The sequence below is a fragment of the Manacus vitellinus genome, unplaced genomic scaffold, assembly GCF_001715985.3.
Source record: "Manacus vitellinus isolate BGI_N305 unplaced genomic scaffold, ASM171598v3 scaffold_7_pilon, whole genome shotgun sequence".
Lineage (NCBI taxonomy): Eukaryota > Metazoa > Chordata > Aves > Passeriformes > Pipridae > Manacus > Manacus vitellinus.
Window position 1 is genome coordinate 20,462,240 of NW_021940813.1, and position 22,943 is coordinate 20,485,182.

The 22,943-nt window shown below is 36.4% G+C and overlaps 1 protein-coding gene across 2 annotated transcripts in view; it reads left to right on the forward strand.

The window, feature by feature from the left end:
- The window catches only part of MYO16 (myosin XVI), a 279,137-nt gene that overhangs the window by 94,906 nt on the left and 161,288 nt on the right, over positions 1–22,943 (forward strand). For both annotated transcript variants that reach the window (XM_018084334.3, XM_018084332.3), the window contains exons 8-11: positions 9,844–9,919; positions 11,604–11,757; positions 16,791–16,941; positions 22,579–22,689. In XM_018084334.3, the coding sequence (XP_017939823.2) occupies positions 9,844–9,919; positions 11,604–11,757; positions 16,791–16,941; positions 22,579–22,689 (492 nt within the window). The remainder of the gene's footprint in view (positions 1–9,843; positions 9,920–11,603; positions 11,758–16,790; positions 16,942–22,578; positions 22,690–22,943) is intronic.

Genomic DNA, 22,943 nt, shown 5'->3' on the forward strand with positions numbered 1-22,943 from the left:
ATAATCAAAACCTGGCTTGTAGAGATACCTTGATAATGGCAAACCCATTTTTATTTAGATGGGGTTCTTCTCAACTAAATTTAGGCAACTAAGCTTAAGGACAAAGACCAAATTTTGTCTTGTTTAATGTGAAGAATCACCTCTAGAAAATAACTGAGACAATTCTAGGGGGTGCATTTAAAATAGGGGGAATGACCCTTCTCTCTTATAGAGGTCATAGACAACTAGCATATGTTAGAGGTCTAATTTGAACATTTTGAAATTCTGCAGGAGGAATCCAGACCAAAGGGGCCAAAGAATGCCCACTGGTCTTCTAGGTCTCCCCAGTGATCATGAAGTGGGTATAGAGTTGATGCCTTACTTTTAGAAAGCGCAAAACTGCACAGAGCGAATCCTACAGAAGCATCAGAGTTAGATACTTGCAACAATACAACAATCTTATCACAAGCAAAATATAGCAGTAGGTTGTTGCATTGTTTCCAGAGAGGGAATAAATTATAGTTTTAAGTGTCAGTATGTATTATGTGATGTTGAAAAAAAAAATAAATCTGTATCTACCTTTACATAGCTTTGTAAAGGAAACCAATTTCATGGATAAATTTACCATTTAAAATTTGTTAAAACATTATTAGTCCAAATATTGAAACTAAGCATGGATGAGTGATAAATGCTTATCAGTGCAGAGTGTGTAGATCCAGAGTAGAACATTTTTCTTGCATAGAAATACCGAATATTTCTGGTGAGTTTGAGGGTTCTGAACAGGTTATGGCTAGTGCAGAATAAGGCAGCTGAGGCTACTGCTTGAAGGTCAGTCTCTCTGTAAGAAATGAATCTGCCTTACAGCAACAGATTAGGTTACCAATGAGTGCAGTAGACTGGTAACTGAAATACTACCAGCTGCAAACATTAAAAAATAATGGTAATAGCATTAAAAAATACACATCTTTTTAAGCAAGGTTATTCTGAGTTTCTAGGATTTTTGTCATTTTCCCCCTTGTAAGTATTAGGCCTAAAAGTAATTTTATGTTTTTATTGCACATTGAAATATTAACGTTATAGCAAAAAATGATATTATTAATGTATTTAGATAAGAATTGCTTACCTTAAGAATTTTACCTTTGTAAAATGATAGACTATATTAACCTCTGCAATATGCATCCAAATCTGCATCAGTGACACACAAAACCCTCTTCAGAATAAGATTATGAGAGCAGCAAAGCTAGTCTCAAGAAATTAGAATATGCCAAGGTTGGCTATGTAAATTGGCTATGTAAATTTAACAGAACCTTCTGGACATATAGATTTTTAACACTGTTTTTGATGGCAGTTGGAACTCCTTTGTCCCACTCTCATGCAGTGTGGGCAGTGCTGGTGTATATGTCCTTGGTGTCTGTGCACACCAGAGCGGGGCACACATCATCACTTGGGTACCACACTGCCCATGCTGGCACTGATACCAACTGCAGAAGGACAACTTGTATTTCTCAGACTGGCCCCTTAATTTGAATTTAGCACAGCAATCACTTTGTGAACGGTTAGTAATCTGGCATTGGTAGTGCTATCCCTGCTGGACACCTTCCAGCTGCTGTGATCAGGAGAGCACATACTCACCCTCCCTGTGGTGGGAATAGGCTGCAGCTCTGACATTTGCCTTGGGTACTTTGGCATAATTCCCAGGCACAAGCTGTTTCTTTGTTGTTTATCACAGAAATGTCACCTTTGAAGCAGCTATCGGAGGCATGCAGGTCAGAGCTGACTTCGCAGTAGCTGAAACACTACCTCTCCCAAAATTTCATCCTTGGGGATGATGCCTATATCTAAACTGTTAAATCACTAAATAAAAGAGGGCTAGGGATTAAGCCAAGCAGCAGTCTGGCTCACATTCATGTTGTTTAGAGCTAGTTTCCTCTGTAGGAGATTAGTCTTGTTTGTAGAGAGCTGGTTGGAGCGGTCCAAAGCAGAGTCAGGGAGAGAGCTAACAGTTAAGCAGTATGGATTATAAGGGATTCTTAAGCTTGCTCCATTGCACTCTCTTAGTGAGACAGATTTAGCCCCTGGCTCTGAGGTTTAAAGGGTTTTGTGATGTCAAAAAAAAAAGAAAAAGGATAAGAGATTCGTTGAACTACTGACTGTATCTCTGCAAGAGTAACTGCTGCAGTAGCAAGGATTTCTTCCCATTAATAGATTGGAAATATCCCAAGTAAATAAAAATTGTTTAGAGATCTCAGATGCCTACCTCATGTTTCTTAGCATGTTATATACATCCTGTGTCATTTTCAAAAAATTTATGCATGAAATTACCATTCTGTAAATATATTCTCCCTTAACGCACATTTCATTGGCCTGTTTGCTTGAACTGAATCGTACACCTCTGACTAGTTAGTTCATCAAAACACATTTCTTTCAGATCATAGAAGAGACCCTGTTCCTTGATGAAGTCTCAGAGAACACTCCTTACTGTGCAAATGAATTTGCTCATCATTACCAAAACACATCAGTTATTTGACTCAACGATGAGCTGTAGTTTCATTTTCTTTAGGTGTATGTTAACCTCAAAATAGAAAAAATAGAATATGCTTCAGTGTAGAAGGAATATATGAACTCATTGTAGGAAATTATATTTAATCACATTCAAGTTTGACTATTGCCATAGTAGTTCCTTTGAATGCAGTTTCTGGACTTCTGCAAACACACTCCACAAATGTTTTCAATGAGAAGAGCCTAAAGAAGGGGGTGCTTGCTCAGTATTTCAAAAAGAATAGGGTAGAGTATCTCAGGCAATAAATATTTTCTCTGTCAAGTAGTTGTAATCTTTAATTTATGGTCAGAAAATCCTCTATAGAATGTTTTATCCAGACATATCTCACTCTTTTTTCTTTAGTCTTTTTGTTCATGTTTGGCATGTGTGATTGTACTCAGATAGAAGAGCCACATTTCCCTTCAGATCAAATTACACTCAGTTTCCTCAAACAGAGAGACTACTTTGGGATTTCTGCCTGTGATATCTTTCTTTTACTCTCAGTATATTCACAAAATTTCTATAAATAATTCAAATGCTAATTGTGGGTACAGAACATAAGTCAAGAAAACCTAGATTCACACAATAGTATCAATATGTAACTTGTAGGACTATAACTTGTAAGCATCTTTAATTGCAAGATCACATAATATTTTTTCCTGATTTATTTTATTTTTTTCTTTATCTAATTTCCTGGTGGATTGAAAACCAGAAATGCAGGTTTTCAGTCTTGAAGTAAAGACTGATTAAGTGTTTACTTCAGCTGTAGAAAAACATTTAAGTGACCTTTGTCACTTGCTTTGATAGCTGAAAACAGCATTAGGCTTTTCTTCTTTACTTCTAGAGGGTTTAAAGGCATACTCTTAGACCATATAGGTTAAACTTGTTGACTGCAGAAGGGTAGTGGTGACAGTTGAGGAACTTGGATTCCTTTTCAAGTCCTGTGCATGAACAGATACAGTATTTACAGTTCGTTCCTCCCACACATAACCTTATTTGTGCCATTGCCTCCAGTCTGCCCCATTCTTGTCCTTATTCTATTACCTTATTGTCCTATTTGTTTGCCTTGCTTCATGTGCTTTTCTTACGCGTTTTATCCCAATCCTAATTTCCTTGCAGAGTTAGCCTCTACCCCTCCTCCTCTCCCTGGTTCTGATCCAAGCTTTCATTTCTCTCCACTTTGACTTCATGCCAACCTTCCTGCCCTTCTGTCCACTTGCTCACAGTCCCAATCTCCCTTGTTCAATCTCAGTGGTTTTTCCCTCACTATGTCACTTTCCTCTTTCACTTTTCTTGTTAGTCTGTCTCTCCCCACATCCTGGCTCCTTGCCACGTTTCTCTTCTTCCCTTTCTCTTCATTTGTTTCATGCTGTTATTTCCAAAGTCCAGCATTTTATCTACTCTCTCTTCTATTCCCCACCCCACTATCTACCCTGCTGCTGGTTTTATTCCCACAACCTAGTTTTTCTAATCTGTTCCACTTTGCTGACCACGGGTGGTAATGGTCCCCTTTTCTCTGCACTCAAATAGAAAAAATATCTTCCTAATCTATATTGTATTAAGAAGGGAGATCTGTAATGAGTTTCAGACATAATTTTCTGTGTTTGGAGCAGTACTGTGGATCAGATTTGCAATCACAGAGGAAATGCTATTTAGCCTCTGACCACTCTTGTTCTTCTTTAGGGCTTCACATAAGAAATTTTGGCTTTAAGGAAGATACAGTCTTCTAAGGCATACTATTATGTAATGGAGAAAAAATATATCATCTTAAAAACTCAATTCACAGGAACCCTAATGGCTTAATAATTACCTTACTCCCTAATGTTGGGAATTTGTTTCACTCCCCAGTAACTTAAGGTCCCTAACCTACACTTTTCTTTTTTATGTCCTTGATGCTTACTGAAGTGCCTATTATCACCCCATTTAATTAGTTAAATAGTCTCCAGTATTGTTCTAAGGAGTTTTATTGCTCCATGACTTATCTGATCTTATTTATTTGATCTACGGAATATATGGCTAGCATGAAGCTACAGCACCTCTATCACGGAAGCTTAGTAATTATAATAATAACAGTAGTAATAAAAATTGAACTACTTCCCTGCTTTCTGTTTTTTTAATTGCAAATCTTTTAAATATCCAAGTGTATATTTAAATAGAGCAGCTGATACTGGTTAGACTAACATATAGGCTTACGGTGGACTGTGCTAGCAAAAGTGGGCTCCTTGATTTATCCATTATAATAAAAAAAACTTTCCAGTAAGTATCTGGTAGCTGATTTTTCCAAACATTTGAAACTTGGTGAAGTTTTGATGATTTTACAAACAAAAGGAATATTCTTAGCCTATGGAATTAATCTTCTACCTAATGCAAAGTCTTCAAATCATACAAACACTGGAGCTCACAAGGACAAGTAAAATATTTTCCCATACCCTGCTACCAGAAGTGCTTCATTTTTAGTTACTTTATTTTTTGTGTAATAAAAAACAAACAAACAAACAAACAAACAAAAAACCCCTGAAAAATCATAAACTTTTACTGGCAGCAGCAGTCCTAGCAAACTGCCTAACAAAAATCACACAATGAGGTAAATGTGCACTTTTCAACCTAGTGAAATAAATTTTAGTCATATGAGCAATAGAAAACTGGTTCTTATGAGTGGAGATATGGGTCATCTGACTCAGTGGTGAAGACTGCAGATTATGATGGTGTAACCAGCAATATTTCTTGCGTTCTGACTAGAAGTTTTGCTGTATTTAGTGAATAAACACCTTAGATATTAAAGTAATACTTGGTGATTTCACTGTTTCATATGATAGTGTGAGATTGATGGTCAAAAATAATACTGATTTTGATCTAAGATTGTTGATCCACTAGTTTCTTAGTGTAGGTCTTTGTCTCACTGTGGATGAGAGCATTCTGGGGACCATACCCAGCCAAATGGAGTGGGAACCTGAGAAGTGACAACAGGTAGAAGAAGATTGCAGGAAGAAGGTGGTGAGGGCTTAGTCAAAGAGAACTGAGGAACTGGTGTCAAGAAATGCCTGAGGAATAAAAAATTGGGAAGGAGGATAGTAACCAAAAGGTTGGTGGTGAACCAGGTCACTTATGGATGGTGGGATATGTCCAGTGGTGAATGGAGGAGTGGAGAGAACTGTTTGTGTCAACAGGGAAGAAAAGTGATAGACTGAAAGAATTTATTGTTGGAGGTGCATGCAAATCGGATGATGCATATTCATTGCTGTGCAAAACAGCACATGAGGACATTTGCATAAAACCTTTTCTGCATTTACAACTTAAGTAGATATCTCTCTGATGGTAAAGAAGAGGGAATAAATGATCTGCATTAGTGGCACTGGGACTTGGATAATAAGAGTTCAAAGCTCAGCCAGAGCCAGCAGCTAATCCTTTGCAGGTGCTGGCCCACATCTAGCATTCTGTATACAGCTTCAAAGGAAAATATCTGACCAGATGAGAGGAAGACACTTTCTAGGAGCACTAGTTCTGCTCTCCAGCTAATTCATTAACAGTAAAAATAACATAGCTTGAGAGCAATTTGGAGCTGCTTTCACAGCCTCAAGTGCACAGGGAGATTCTATTATCACTCCTTCATGTCCCATATTTCCTACCCTGTCACTGCAGTTACTTGTCTGTGAGGACAGGCTTCGCAGTCTGTCAACTAGCCAACACTGGTGCTCCTAAGCCTCTTGTTTATGAAACTGAGCATTGGGCTTTCTTATAGCTAACATTTAATGTGTGGTAGAACTTAGACCCTTTTTTGGCACAGGGCAATTGTATTTGAAGGCTTTATAATGTTCCTATGTTAGTAAATTGATTTACGCTACCTTTTGTCACAGTGTCACAGAATGGGTCAGATTGGAAGGGAACACAGTGAGTCATCTGGTCCATCCTCCCTGCTCAAGCAGGGTCATGCTGGAGCACATTGCACAGAATTGTGTCTGGACAGTTCTTGAATATCTCCAGTGAGGGAGACTCCACAACCTCTCTGCGTAATTTTTTCCAGTGCTCAGTCACTCACACAGTAAAGTTGTTTCTCATATTCAGGTGGAACTTCTGTGCATTGGTTTCCACCTGTTGCTTCTTGTCCAATTGCTTGACACTACCAAGAAGAGCCTGGCTCCATCTTCTTGACCCTCCCTTAAGATACTTATAGACATTGATGTGGTCCTCTCTCAGTCGTCTCTTCTTGAGACTGAACAGACCTCATAAGGGAGATGCTCCAATCCCCTAATTATCCCCATTGCCCTTCAGTAGACCTGCTCCAGGAGCTCCCCATCTCTTGTGTACTGATGAGCCCAGAACTGGATGAAGGGGCAGATGCCTCCTCAGCAAGTTTGCTGATGACATGAAGCTGTGAGGAGTGGCCAATACCCCAGAGGGCTATGCAGACCTTCAGAGGGACCTCGTCAGGTTGGAGAGATGGGCAGAAAAAAAACCAGTCTGAAATTCAGCAAAGGCAAATGCAGAGTCCTACACCTGGGGAAGAAGAATCCCAGGCACCAGTACAGGCTTGAGGCTGACCTGCTGGAAAGCAGCTCTGCAGAGAAAGACCTGGAGGTCCTGGTGGACAACAAGCTGTCCATGAGGCAGCAGTGTGCACTTGTAACCAGGAAGACCAGTGGTATCCTGGGCTGCATTAGGAAGAACATTGAGAGGGGGTTGGGGGAGGTGATCCTGCCCCACTACTCAGCCCTGGTGAGGCCACATCTGGAGTGCTGTGTTCAGTTTCCCTCTATAGCGTTTTATTTTCAGTATTGCACTCCATGTTTCATTAGGTTTAAAGAGCTGTTCAAAACCTCTCTGGGTAACCTGTGCCAGTGCTTGGTCACCATCACAGTGAAAAATGTTACGTGATGTTCAGATGGAGCCTTCAGTTTGTGCCTGTTATCTCTTGTCCTGTCACTGGGCATCACTGAAAAGAGCTTATCTCTGTCATCTTTACACCCTCCCTTCAGGTATTTACCCACATGGAGGAGATCCCCCTGAACCTTCTTTTTTCCGGGTTGAAGAATTCCAGTTCTCCCACTTCTAACTCTCATGTGAGGTGCTCCAGTCTCTTAATCATCTTAGTGGCCTCTTTCTGGACTCTTTCTGTGTCTCTTTTGTATTGAAAAGTCCAGAAATGGACATAGCACTCCAGGTGTGACCTCACCTCCCTTAACCTATGGGCAACACTCCTCCTAATGCAGTTCAGGATACCATTTACCTTCTGTTCCTTTGCACTTTGCTTTGTTGAGCTTTATGAGGTTCTTGTCAGCCCATTTCTCAAGCCTGTTGAGGTCCTTCAGCATGGCAGCATAACCCCCCAGTGTATCAGTTATACACCTCACATTTTTGTGCAATCTGTGAACTTTGCCTCATCATCCACATCATTCATTTTCTTAAATATGAATTGTCAAAGACTACACTGGAAAAATAGGAATATATATATAAACTAATTTTATTCATATGATCTACAATATTTCATCAGATATTAATTTCTTAATATAATCACGTCTACGTTATTTCTAACTCTGCAATTGAAATACCTTTGGATAGTGGTAATTTGCTGTAATTATTCTCCAAATATTTCTAGTGTTAGGCACAATTCTGAAGATATGGGAATTGGATTTTAAAATACTCCTTCTAAAACATTAGTGAACGAGGTTAATTCTAACACAGACAGTTGTGTATCCAAAAGCAGGTTATTGAAGGTTATTCAGTGACCTGAATACCTTAGTCTTGGTGACATGCCTCAAGGAATCCCAGCAGGAGATATTTCATTGGCAGCAGGAAGCATTGGTATTGGAACATGGGATTTCTTGTGGTATAAATGCAAAAGTTTGGTAACACAAAAAGCTGTGTATTGTTACTAAACTGAAAGTGCATTTAAAACCTGCCTCCTTTGATACAACCACTACCACTTTTCAGAGATTATGCAATAGCTCCATACCTAAGCATGTTCCATTTTTTCATAATGCAAAAAGACAGAGATATATGTGTTGAGACTTCTCAGTTGAAAGCAGGGCTAATTGGATTTGGAAATAAACCTGTTATGGTTTCCTCACGTCTTGGAATTTGCTGAATTTTGTGCTGTTACTGCCAGAAAGGAAAGCCAGCATTAGAAAGCTGAGGAGAGGAAGATCTTTTTATTTTTATAGAAATTTGCAACAATATTTTCCTCTTTTTCTGTGACTAAATCCTTGAGATTTTCTGTGCATTTCATGGATTCCTCATTATCATGGTCTTTTTTAATAACTTGCCTCCTGTGTAGTGAATCCATATTGAATTATTTTTTTTTTATTTCAGTGATTTCTTTCCCGTTTAGCCTTTATTTATTTATTTGTTTAATTATTTATTTATTTATTGCTTGGTTTTATGCCAAATTACTATCCTTGCCCTTGGCTGCCTTGCAGTTCAGGTCTCATTTATATGTAGGTCTGTTCTTCTGCTCTGAAAAATCCTTTATTTCCTGCAGAGCTTATTTTCCCTTGTGCTCATCCTGGCCTCCCCTGTTGGTTACATTTATATTCTGCATTCTATTTACTTTAGCATATATCCAAACATGCATAGTTCTGTCATTTAGTTGAGCTCTAGATTCACATTCTAAAAGTAGTTTTTGCTCCTTATGCAGCTTTTTACTCATTTCTGACCAACCAATTTATCAGGGTAGACATTACTATAACCTTTGATGAGGAAATATCGCTAGAGACTTTGGTGCAGCAATAGAAGAGCTCACTAAAAACAGTTCCTTGCAGAACTCTTACAAGAACTGAGAAACATCTTTTAGACTTTTTAATTATGTGATACTTTATCCCACTCAGTGGTGCAATAATTATGACCATTATTAATAGATTAAATAGTTTTGGTAAACAGAAGATAAATGTGCCAATTTTTACTCCTGACAGAGGACAGATTTACTTCCATCATGATGGCTGTGAGTCACACACCCCTTTGGCAGTGATGGCACACAGTTGTTGAATTACACATAAGGAAATATTTGTGATCTAAGTCATAACAGGTGGTGATGGAGGGTTAGATTTTTTCCTTTGTGAATTTTTTTACCCATGTAAGGGTGGAGGGAGACTTTGGGGGTGGAGTTACTCTAAGGATACACTGAAATTGAACGAGAACTGTATTTTATTCTGTCTGTTATGATTTATAGAAATATGTTTCATAGCTGCAGAAGGTGGGGGTTTAGAGGTACTGCCTATGGTTTATCATATGATTTCAGCTAGTACAGAAAGGAAGGAGTAAACTGAATGACAGGCACACTGCACCTGTCCTACTGCTGCCATTTCAAACACCTCTGGTTTTGCCCATTTTAGACCAATCTTGTGAAGCTGCTTTTGATGCGCCAGGCAAATCCCAATCTTCTTAACTGCAATAATGAAAAACCTTCAGGTAGGTGAAAATCGTGTACATTATGTATGTATTAGTTACTGTGATGCTGTTTTCTTTCCTTCCTGCTGTCTCGGTTATTCTTTATTTGGTGTGTAGAATTAAATACACATACACATGTTTGTATATGTTTTTACATATAGTGCTGAGAACTGCTAGTCATGGTAATGCAGGACACCATATCAAATGACAGCATGTTCTTCCACTTGTTACATTCCCTGTTTATTTTTAACAATGTTTGTTGATGGAGAGTTCTTTAGTACCTCTGTGGTAGCTGCATTTACACATTCTTGGTGACTTCTCTCTGAGTCCCTTTCTGTCTCAACTGATCATAGTCCATAGCCTCATGAACTGGAATTTCTATAGCTGTTGTCTGAAAACAAATTCAACATCCAGTTTTAAAGTGTAGCACCCCCTGTTTACCATAGAAGGCACCTTCTTAGACCAGATAGCAACAGGGAGCTGAAGCACTGGCTCTAAAGATAATAGAATTATAGACTGTATTAGGTTGGAAGGGACTTCTGGTCAACTGGTCTAACACAAAGAGCAAAGCAGAGCTAACATCAATAGTGTTAGCTAGGAGAGTTGAAGGGAAGAAATACATCGTTGTTTAATCTTCTATGTCTAGGATAAAATAAAGATAGAACCCAGTAATGTAGAAAACAGAATCTTTCTGTCAGATTATGAGGTGTAACTTTCTTGTCTTGAGAGACCGCGGAGAAAAAACTACAGGCCAATTTAGTATGTAAGATAAAAAGAGCAGGTCCTTTAATCAGGCCCTCAGGCCCAGGGGAATACACATGACACGCGTGCACCTGGGCAGTGGTTCTAAAATTTTATAATAAGGTCCATCCAATCCCAGAACTATCCACTCCCCCTGGTTCTGCGTGGAATTTTCTACAATTCTACCTTGAAAAGAAGACTAAACACATTAAAGGAATTTAGAGGGTTTGATATGAAATGGGGTAATAGGGTTGGGTATGTGTAAACTACTGTGCTAAAGGGTGACATATTATACAGCTACATTAAAATCTACATTTACTACACAACTACTTCTAAAGTCTACAAAAAGCTAATAAATCCAAAAAGCTCTGAGACATCAGTAAAATAAAGCAAAATATGTTATACTTCAAGTACTGTACCACCTACAAGCACATTCACAGGTAATGTCATGAGGCTTAACCGCAGAAACCTTGTTTGTGGTTAGTTACATGCCAGTTTGTATTTGTATTAAAGGGTATGGACCAAACTCAGGTTGTCTAACAGTACAGTTAGCTAAACTCAATTAGTATGTATTTAACACAGTTGATTTCAGCACTTCTGTATGTACAAGACATGTAAGTCTAGTTTGTAGAAATGTAAAACATTTGAAAAGGATTTAAGTGCATGTTTTCATTGAAATACTGTGTTGAAAAGGGTTGTGTTGTTTTTCCCTAAATCCTATGAATTATTGAATAGTTTGGTTCGCTACACAGCGAGGTTTTGAGGTTCTGCAGATGACAACTTAATTCTTTACTTTGCCTTTATTTTCCCAGTAATTTCAAGTATTATTTTATGATCAATATCTGAGCTATTCTTTTCATGTTATCTAGCCAGATGCCTAATCTTAGTCTGATCTAGAGACTTGAATTCAAAGGAGGTTTTCTTCATTTTCTTTTTCTGATATCTTGGTGTTCCAATGTCTCAGATGTTGCAGCTTCTGATTTTATTGAAGAAATTCTTATGAAGGCTGAAACTGTTTGGGAGGAAAAAATGAAAGACCCTTTAGCTGTTTCTACTTTATCTCAAGAAGAGCCATATGAAGAGATCATGCATGATTTACCCACAGTTTCCAATAAACTGTAAGTGTTTCTATTGTTACAGAGCAATTCACTGGAGCCAGATTATCATTTGAATGGTATCTGTCAATCTATGAATCCTGTGAATGTCCTTGAAGATATTCAAAACACATCTGGACATGGTCCTGGGCATGTCTCTGCTTCAGCAGGATGATTGGACCAGGTGCTCTCTAAGAGGTCCCTGCCAACCTCAACCATCCTAGGATTCCATGACTCTTGTGATATGATGAGTCTAGTAACTCTTTAATTTTGGAAATCTACTGAATCATCTTTTGCATTTGTATCTCTCGTAGCTTTTTGTTGACCTTATTTCTATAAATATAAACTATTAATAATAAAATACATTATTATAATTACCAGTAAAAATTGTCTAGGGTTGCCTTAGCAGAATTATTAGATTCGAACATCCTTTTATTAAAGGAGATGGGAATAGTGTAGTAAAACTACCATTGCTTATGAGAGAAGCAGGGACAAGTCCTGAAAATAAAAATAATATATATGATTACAGATGAAATTATACTGGTCCAACCAGTTACAAATTTGTATTTAGATTTGTACTGCTTAAAATTCAAGTGGAATCAAGCAGAATTTAGCAGTGTGGACTTAGAACTTGGTATTTGTCTTAAGTTGTAGATTTTGATATTTTTTGTATTTCCTTGTGAATCTTAAGAAAATACTGTCATAGATATGTGAAGAGAGATGTACTGTATGTATGAAGCACTAATGGCTCTTTTATGGTAGTACAAGATATATTGATATTTCAAATTCTTATTTCCAGATACTGTGATCCATGGGAATTCTAAAAAGTACAAATAATGCAATTGCTGTATATTTGAAGTATGTTGGCTGCATAAACTTGCAAAACACTGATATTAATTTTTATGTAGTAATCACCAAAGATTGTGTGAGGAAAAAAAAAAAATAAAACCTCTTATAGAGCGACAGGGAAGATATATATATGCTTCCATTTCATTATAGTTATAATTTATGGTTAGCAGAATGTATTTGGATACATTAAAATCTGGAAGAGGTTAGCAACTGTCATGAAATGATCAATCTGTTAAATTCAGAATTCCATGGGACATATTTATATTTAGTAAAAATTGCATATGGATAATAAACATGGTGTGTTGTTTCTGCTTCATCATTTGTAGCCACTAATGTATGTAGCTGGGAGTATTATACTAATGTCTATGGAATTACTAATTTCTCATGCTCGTTAATTCCTTATGAAATAAGCAGCCGTCTAGTCTAACCCACCATTTCAATAACTTAAATCATACTCTTGAATTTATGTGGCCTTCTATTATCTTATAAATGAAAAAAATTAATTTTGAGGCATGAAACTAAACCTTTAGATTCTCAAACATAAAGAAAACCTTTATTTTTAATTATTGAAATGCCATAATAGGAGAAGTAGATGGTAGGTTGCTTTTGTAGCTCTGTAAGGTGGCCTAGCAAAATTTATTTATAAAGGTTTTGGAGACTTTAAGAACATTTTCATTGTTCTTGTATCTAGATGATGCATTTCCATGTGTTTCATGTTCTAGAAGCTTGTACTGTCGTGCACATATTATACTGGATTCCGTTCTTTAATGCTAAAACTCATTAATCGCTGGAAGGCTTGACTTGCATAATGTCTCTGATGTTCTTGTGTACCAAAGCAATTTCTTTAATGCTGAAGAGGAGTGCACAATAATAATCCACATGTACCATTGCTTTATTCTTTATTGTATCCATTCTTCATTAGTTGTCTTGATATAAGGAAGTACATTTAATGTGAGGTGGTAACTTTTACAAGAGGTCCTATTAATTCTATATTGTGTCCATATTGCTTTGTGCCCATCTCTAAGAAGAAAACAGTACTCAAAAGCAGACTCAAAAATTATGAACAAGCAATTATAAATAGCGTATACTCTGTCAGCAAATCTAATTTTGCTGGTTCAAGATTAAATTACAGCATTTATTTCTGAAAGAACACTATGAAGAGATGAATTGAAAGTCAGTATCTTAACTCAGGTAGAGGATATAAAGTTTAAGTCAGTATATTTGCATAATGCTAAATTACCAAGCCACCCTTTAGCCAAGCATTGAGTTTGGCTTTGGTTTCCTTTAGCCAAGCATTGGTTTCCTTTAGCCAAGCATTGACTTAATAGAATTGAAATCATGTTATCATGAAGCACTAATAGTATTAGAATATTTCTTCTAGTTCTTTTACTGAGCTACTGAGTACTTTCGTCTATCTGATTTAGGATGGGTGGATTAGGAAGTTAACTGGTGGGTTGGCTGTAGCTGGCACTCACTGAGCTGCCTTGCTCACTCTAAAACTCTGCTCCCTACCAGTAACAGAAGTTCCTTCCAACAAACACAATAAGATCAAAGGGCCCATGAAAATATCATTGCAATCTGCAATCTGCAAGTTAGAAGCTGCCCTAGTGCTTCCAGTACTGATGATAAAACTTCCAATTATTTGATTGTCTAGTCTCAGTTTTTCTTTTTTTTTTTAAATAAAGGACATGCTAGAGGATGGTAGCTTATAGAAAACATCTCAGTTTGTCTAAAAAACCCCCAATAAAAATACACAAAACTTCAAATTAATTCCATATATGACGGCTTCTTTACCTAAAAATTAAAATTTCTATTTCTCCATATAACATTCAAGATTTTTTCCAGTCAGATAGGCCAACAGCAAATGTTCAAATGTTCAAATAAGATTACCCTAGTTAACACTTCTTCCTGTCTACTATGCAACATTATTTTGGCTTAAGTCTTCCTTTGTGGTTAATTAACTATCAATTATCCATTATTTTTTATAAAAGAAGACCACTTATGCTAATCTACTTGACTACATTTAAATAAAATCTTCCCTTGCTCTGTCCTACAGTTCAAGGCATTGCTTGATTTAAGCTTGTGACTAATAAAAATACATATGAATGTTAATAGAAATATTTTTCTAAAAAACCACTCTTTTCAATTTATTTTTCATAATGTCTACTTGAACCTGAGTCGTAATGAACTCTTGGAATAATTTTATTATGTTTTTTCTTTCACAGAATCTTTCACATTTTTGTTGTAATATGGATTACATGTCAGCATTTCCATCACTTAAAGTCCTAATAATATCTCATAAATGCATATAATTAATAGACTATTCTCATGTCCATCAAGATATGAAGCACGCCTCTTTAGTTATTTATTGTGTTATTATTGTCCTCTTAAGTTCAAAATGCATCTATGGAAACAGTAGGCACCTTTTTTCCCCCCACACTTTGCTGTGATTTACAACCTGCTTCTCTTTTGTGACACCTGGAAGGTTTATTTGGTTTCGAGAAGTTTACAACTGAATTTTAATGAATGTTGTATAGTTAACACAAAAGTGATAAGATTAAATGGGTAAGGTTCAGCTCACAGCAAAAAAATCCTGGATCTTCTCAATTTAAAAGAAACATTACATCAGAAGAGTGTCACAGTTATTTAATTTCTTCTATAATCTAATCACTGATATGTCTTATTCTAATTGCCAGGTTCAAAAGAATAGTTGGATAATGGCTTTTTTGTTCTGCAGTTCAAATCAAAAGAAAGGGATTTGTATCTTTTGCCCATGTGACATTTGATAAACAAATGTATGACAAAATTATCTTAGGTCAATCAAAGCACTAAAGAAAAATTTTTATTTTCACTAACGTTCCTCTAGATATTTTAAATTTAAATGTCAGAAGCAAAACATTTTGAGAAGGAAAAGCGTGTATTTCATTATAAAATGTTTATACTAATTCCTTCAGTGTTTTCAGACTGACAGTTTCATCAAAAGAAAAGTTTTGTTTGTCTATATTTTTTTCAAAGGGAAACTGCTTTGCCTTTTTTCCCAATGAATTCTGCTTAGAAGGTGCTTTCTTCTTTGTTCCTAAAATTTATATGTGTGTTTCAGTTCTCTTTCCAACACTAGTTCTTTTCATGAATTGCTATCACTGTTATCTATGGGTCCTCCGTAATTTCATTTAACTGTGTGAGTAATCTTGGCTTTTTTATAATCAGTGATTAAACTCAAGTAACTTAGAGTAAATATGAGATTTATTTTAGCTAGGTTTGGGCTTTATTCCACAGCGGAATGCTTTATGCCCCCATTCCCATATTGAATCCACATTTCCTTTCAAAGAAGTTATGTATACATTCTGGCAAAGAGCTGTTGTACTCTCCATGAGATTGTCTCCTTTGCACTGTCAGAATCCAGACAGTTATTTTTTAAGATGCTTCTGTTCTCAACTCCTGGGGCTGATTCCTTGCTAATTCCTCTGGATGTACAACACTGCCAAAATCATCCAAGATTTTGGTATTGTTGTTTTTCAGAACTGTCATATTGTGTGAACTGTCAGTAGGGAAAACAACTCTATGTGTGTAAGAATAGATTTAACTTTTGTGTGGATGAAGAATATTGCATATTGTTGTGGTCAGGAGTGTGGTGTTTGCTTGGGGTTTTTTTAGGTTTGTTTCTTCTTTTTTTTTTTTTTACCTTAGCACAAATTCCGAGCAGCTTCTGGTCATAAAATATATCTTGGATATTGCCTAATTAAAAGTAAGCTAAAAAGTGATGGAATTTAATTTTATTAAATATTAAATAAAATAATTTTATTATTACAATGGCAATATCTGTATTACATTATGTTAAAACATACTATTTTTTAAAATAGTATTGTGTAGGTTAACACTGTGCTTTTTAAATTTTGTTCAAAATTGGCTATTGATTTGCCAGCCTAGTGCTGTCAAAAGCAGACTTATGCATATTCTCTTTGGCTTGTTTAATTCTGCTTCAGAAAAAAAATGCATAAAGGTGAATTTTAAATCAAGGTATTTTGCTTTGTGTCTTTGGGAACAGACCAACCTATGTGAACACTTTATTTCTCACCAATTCTTTTTTGTACTTGGACCAGCAACTTGTGTCTCATCCCTGAGTTGTATCTCAATTCAGTGCTTGTGCCACCCGCATTTGTCTGACATCTTCAGTAGGAGTCTAATTGTTTTATTGATTCTCTTTGTAGCAATCCCCTGGCTTTACCCATTGCCAAGCAAGACAGTTTGCTGGAGAAAGACACCATGTTTAAAGATGCAGCTAAAGCCTTATATAAGCAGCAATCTCAAGACAGTGCCTCTGAAAATGTCACCGTGAACACCACAACCAAACTTGAACAGGTAATGGTATGCAGTTTCTTGATTTTTTTTTTTTAGTGCTTAGGTATGGAAATTGTAAACTTATGGAAGCTGAAGACCATAGTATTTTTTTCCCTGACCACACAACAATGTCTTTTGCACTGTGGAGCCTTGTCACCTTGATCACTCCCTGCAATCAATCTGGCCCTGCAGAGTTCCCTCTGCAAGTTGAACAGCTGCTTCCTGCCAGCTACTGGTGGCAGGTCAGGGTCTGTGGCAGTCGGAGGGCTCAGAGCTCCTCAAACTCTATTCATGGTTCACAACAGGGGAGGGACAACTGTTAGCACTACCGGGAGTGTGCTCTTGTCTCCAAAGTTGGTTGACAAAAGAAAGAAACACAACCTGGGAGACTGTAAAAACAAAAATGTCTAAGGAATATCAAGTTGCAAAGTAAGTGACTGTAATTTAAATCTAGGGATTGTCAGATTTACAGCTGCAGTGTTAACTCTCTTTCTTGTGATAATGCATTAGGTTACAGTCACTGATTATTTGGATACCCTTTGCAGTTTTCTCCCCAGCCAGGATGGCATTCTCATTCAGTGTATAGGATGAATGCAAAAGGAGGCAATTATCTGTTGCTTATAAATCTAGCATGTCCCAAGTTTGAGTTCATTACTTGGAGTTTGGCAGTTTTTGAGGGAGTGGGTGTGGTGTGGGATTTTTTTGTTGTTGTTGTTTTTTTGTTGTTTATTTGTTTGTTTGCCTGCTTGGTTGGTTGGTTTTTGGTTGGTGGAGTTTTGTTGGGTTCTTTGTTTGTTTTTGCTGTTCTTTGTTTTGGTTTGTTTGTGGTTTTGGTTGGTTGGTTGGTTTGTTTTGTTGGGGATTGAGTTTGGTTTGTTTGTTTTTGTTTGATTTTTGTGGGGTTTGTGCTACATTTTGTGCTATTTTCTGTTACATGCATTTGGGAAACACATATTCCAGAAGTATCCAACCATTTAAGAAAACATTACTTTAGAACTGAGGAGGTGGTGGTGGTGGTGGTGGTGGTGATGGTGGAAGGGAATATTTCCATTTAAAATAGTTTACTGTGAATTTGAAGCATAACAAAGGAACAAGATACTGATTTCATGTAAGCCACCTTCAGTTCAAAAAAACCTGCATAACTGCCTTGGCAGAAGAATGAACGTTCCACTGCTTTTATTTGTGTGTGTTTCAGAGGAATAGCTTGATCATATGAGATCAATCAGTGGGTTCATATGTAAATGATATGAGTTAATCTCTGAAAGTCCTCAGCTTTGGGATCCTGTAGAGCACTCACTTCCCTATTCAGTCAGAAGATACCAGAAGTGTTTTGCACTTGGTTTACATCTTGTTTTCATGTCTTAAAACTTCTGGTGTTGCTGACTGATGCAATGTGATGAAAACAGTCAATCCAAGGGACAAGCACTGCTGGTTAGAAAAGTGAATGCTTGCAACCCTTTTAGAAGGAACCTTCCTATAATTGTAGTAAAAGAGAGGGAAGTGTCTAGCTTAGGATCTTGCCGAGACCATCACTTGCTTCTAGATGTTCAACAGTAGTGTGAACAAAAGCACAGATACTTCTTTCTGCTTGATTCTCTTTTGATGCAAACCTAGTTAAAATTATTTGAGTTTTCAGTATCTCTAAGCTAAACTTTTGCTTCATAGTTTGTGCACTAAAACATAGACAGAAACTGATTGATAATTTTGTTCTCCACTATGACCTAGAGCCTCTTCGGGGTCCCAGGGCAGGTTTTCAAAAGTACTCCTTCTGCTGTTTCACCATACTTCCGTAGAACTTCCCACAGTAGTTACAAACCAAAGACAACACAGCAGACTTAAAGGTGAATCTCTTTTAGCTCCATTAGTTGAGAAATTTCTGCAGGAAACAGTCTGTGAAATTCTACTCTAAATAAGTTAGAAGGAATGTTGTTTTTTTTTAGAAGCAGAAAAAATCAGTAGTTACTGAATTAAGAGTGATGCTCCCTTGGAAAAGAATAAGCAGGAAGATTCTATCTGAGAAATCATCACTAACAGGGCGTAGGTTAGACATGGGGCTGTTTCAGGGAGTTTTTAAACGAGTGGTTGCATTAAAAAAATTAATAAATTAACGGAACTTTTCAGTTGGTAAGGGCTTAATGAGCTTTAGCTCTTACGAAGAAAAGAGAATAAATCAGTTTAATCACTTCAGGAAATAGTTAAATTTTACTAAACTAAAGAATACCTAGATTTTGTCAAATGAAAATATGAGATTTTTTTTTTTCTTGAAGTGACTTAATCATGATCCCGGAAATACAGGGATTGTATTCTATACTAATAGCCATGCACTATAAACTGTATGTGTGTATATATATATATATATCTCCATATTTGTGTACATAATATTTAGATTTTAGGGTTTTTTTTTAATTTCACAACTTGGGAAGTAAAGTTCTTATTTAGTGCTGGTAGCAAAGGAAAACTTAGAACAATCCCTTCTTTCTGTTCCTGCCTTTTGGATACATATTCTAATGAGTTTCACTGTCTTATTCTTAGCAATTGCATTCCAAAGTATGCTAAAAGTAATCATGTTCTGTTTAATTTTTCAGTAGGGTATGTGGAGTCATTACTTGGCTTTTTTGTTCATATATTATTGAAATATATCAGCATGATATTATGTATTCTTTGTGTCAGAAATATCATACCTTCTTAGGCAATATGGCATGCAGATTAGGCCTTTATTGGAGGATCAGAAAGAAAAATTTCATCCTATTACATTTGAAATGTGCGTTCTTAAATTAAAAATCTCATAATTTTTTTGGCTTCGAGAGAACTAACAATTCAAATTTATATGTAGCTTCAGGTTCTTTTAATTGCAAAAATGAAGAAAAAGAGACAAGAAAATACTTCTCATGAAGTAAGATTTTAATTACATGAAGCATAGGAGATAGGGATCAAATAACTATGTTGACAAAGGATTTTTTGCATCTCTTGTATTAGCTTTTGCTTTGTCCTTGGTAAAAGGTGCTCTTTGATCATCTGTAATGTCAAAATCTGTGCTCCAAACAAGGAAAGCAGTATGAGTAATTTCCAGAATTTTATCGTAGCTGACAATTTCTCTCCCTCTAAGCTGGGAAAGATATTTTTTTGATAACAGATTGAAATTACCGGCCTCAAATTGAATTATGTGCTTCATGCTACAGACAAATATAGGTTAAATATTTTCTTTCTCTTAATTGGGTCTTTTCTTTTAAAAACAAAAAATTTTCTTTGTCTTGTAGTGCTTTACATATTGTTGGCCATACGAACTGTGTGATAGAGTATCCCCTGATACCCTTTTGATCATTCCAATATCACTTACGATAGGGGGACAGCTGTGCATATCATAATATTACACATAAGAGTTGGAATGCATACATATTTCGGTGACACAAGTATGTAAAGAATGTAAATAATTTAAGATTTTTATATGAGCAGATTGTGAATCTTGTTAAGTGTATAGAATTTAAATGAGTAAATAGTAATCTTCATTACTAGCATTACAAAAATCTCAAAACTTTTTAGAGGCAGAGTCTGGTAGAAAATGCTGAAACAACAAATCCTAAACTTTGTAGAAAAAAAAGTTGATGAGAAATTATTTTGATTTTGTTACTCAGAGTTTAACTGAGCCCTTCACATTTCTAACCATCTATCTACAGAATGAGCATCTTTGGCCATACTTAGACTATGAAATGAAAAAAAAGCTCGAGTCTATTTGCTGGCCTAGGGCTATGTGGGATGGGTTGGCACACATCCATAAGGCAAAACTCTTTTTTCTTCCTTCAGAGGTGGGGCCATGCCCAAGTGGCCTGTAGGAAATGACCATTGGTATGTGACCTGAATGATATCCAGGTTTCATGTGCATGAGGACTAGCCAATATGAACCATGAATGAATAAGGAGGTGTGCTAAAAAGTTCTGAAAATATTGAAAATCCCAGGGCAAACCCTTCTTTTATTTTAAAATATAAAGCAGAGGTTTAATCTTCATTGAGATAGATTAAGACAAGCTCATTCTTTGGCACAGATGTTCTGAGTTTTGGTAGCACACAAGGGAGTGCAGTGAAGACTGATGCCTGTTTTGTTCCTGCAAACCAGGTGAGCACACTATTAAGGAAAGGAAGCCACAGACTTCTGTCTTTCATCTGCTCTCCCTCTACAAGACACTTACAAATGTTCTTGGAATTCTTTTGTTCAGTTTTTCTCTTCCAATGTACATCATCAAAGACAAATATCAAAATGTAATTTTTTTTTTTTTGGCCAAGTGGAATTCTTGTTTTCTAGCCAGCTGTAGATCCATCTGCCATGATTAAAAACAAAAAGAGCAAGAAATTCCATCTTCTGTGTGACAGAGAAATCTTCGTTCACTTTAATGGGTGAGGAATAAACTTCTTAAATATGTAAACATACACCTGTGGTTGTATAGGCATAGGTAGTGAACCCATAGTATCATGTTTTCTGAACTAGACCTTGAACCTATGGAAATAATTGAAGTTCAGTAGTTTTGGATCAGATCCCCAGTATTAAACAGGTATCCATAGTCGTTGGGGTCTTCTCCTTGTCTGAAGCACCCTCCATATTCCCTTTAATATCACCCAGTCTGCTTACTGCTTCTGTCAATGACCTCTTCACACTGCCAGAGACTGAAGATGCTGAGTTATCTACCAAAAAATGGCAGTGTCTGCTTTTTTCCTGGGCCTTCATTTTAAGCAAAGCAATAGAAGAAAAAAAAAATCATCTTCTTTACCCATCCTCAAAATAGACACTGAGTTATAGTATTCTCTGAACAAACAACTCACTTCTACCCTTGTTCACAGGAGAATTTTCTGTTTCTAGGTATTTTACTGACGTGCAAATGTGGTTTTCTTTGGGCTGTCATAAAAAATGAATCAAACTACATATTAAGTGTAGATCATAATTTATCAGCACACTGTTTAGTATATCAATGTTTATTTTGTCTTTAATCAACTTTCCATTTTCACTGATATTTTGTCTACTTTCTCTGATTCTGACTTTGTCTTTTTTTCATTACCATTTACTTTTTTACTTTCCCTTGCAGAGTTTATATTATTCATCCTAAATCTCAAAAATGTTAAAATAATTTCACTCACCAGTTTTGGCTAAGTGGCCTCTTCTGGTTATCTTCTGGTATCCTTGACATCATCCTCATTTCTTACTAACTTACTTCTTATCTGCAGGAAAAATTGCAATAGAATTTCAAATCCCGTATGTTGAAGTGTAGTGTGAGAATTTTGTTAAATAGTGGGCAATAAATAGTTTACAAGTGCACTAACTAATAGTCTTGATTTCTTCTGCCATAAACATTTAATGAAGAGAGCGGGAGAATGGCATTTGAGCTGGGAATCTTTATGGGTTTAAGGATTGCAAATGGCACTCTGGTGGCAGTCTGTGTTCTTAAGAACCCGTCAGACTTGTGCAGTTATACACTTTAACATTGATAATAATTTTTATATTCTTCTCTTGATTAAGATTGGTGATGTGAAATTGTTTGGGAGTGACAACTTTCTGATTTCCTAATGCATTTTTCTTCCATAATTATAGCGATCTAGGTTTATACTGCAGATTAGAACATTATGGTATAGAATGATTAGAGTTACTTTATTTCTCTAATTTTTGTTTTCTAGATCAAGCTAATGCCTCCAGCTCCAAATGATGACCTGGCTTCTCTGAGTGAGCTAACAGACAGCAGCCTGCTTTATGAGATTCAGAAGCGCTTCAATAATAATCAGATATATGTGAGTTGCTGTTCACCTGTCGACAGTAAGCTTTCAAAAAAGAGCAAAGAGAGAAAAAATAGACTTACTATCATAGCTACTGGGCAGTGACCTGCCCTGAACTCATGACTAGTTTTAAATGGATCAGAGCCATGTGTGTGTGTAAGCCCTTCAGCTTCTGAAGTTTATGTAGGAAAAGGAGAAATAAAAAATGCAATATCACTTCAGATAGGTTTGGATATAATTTATGTGTGTTTATTTCACAGAGGAAGTAT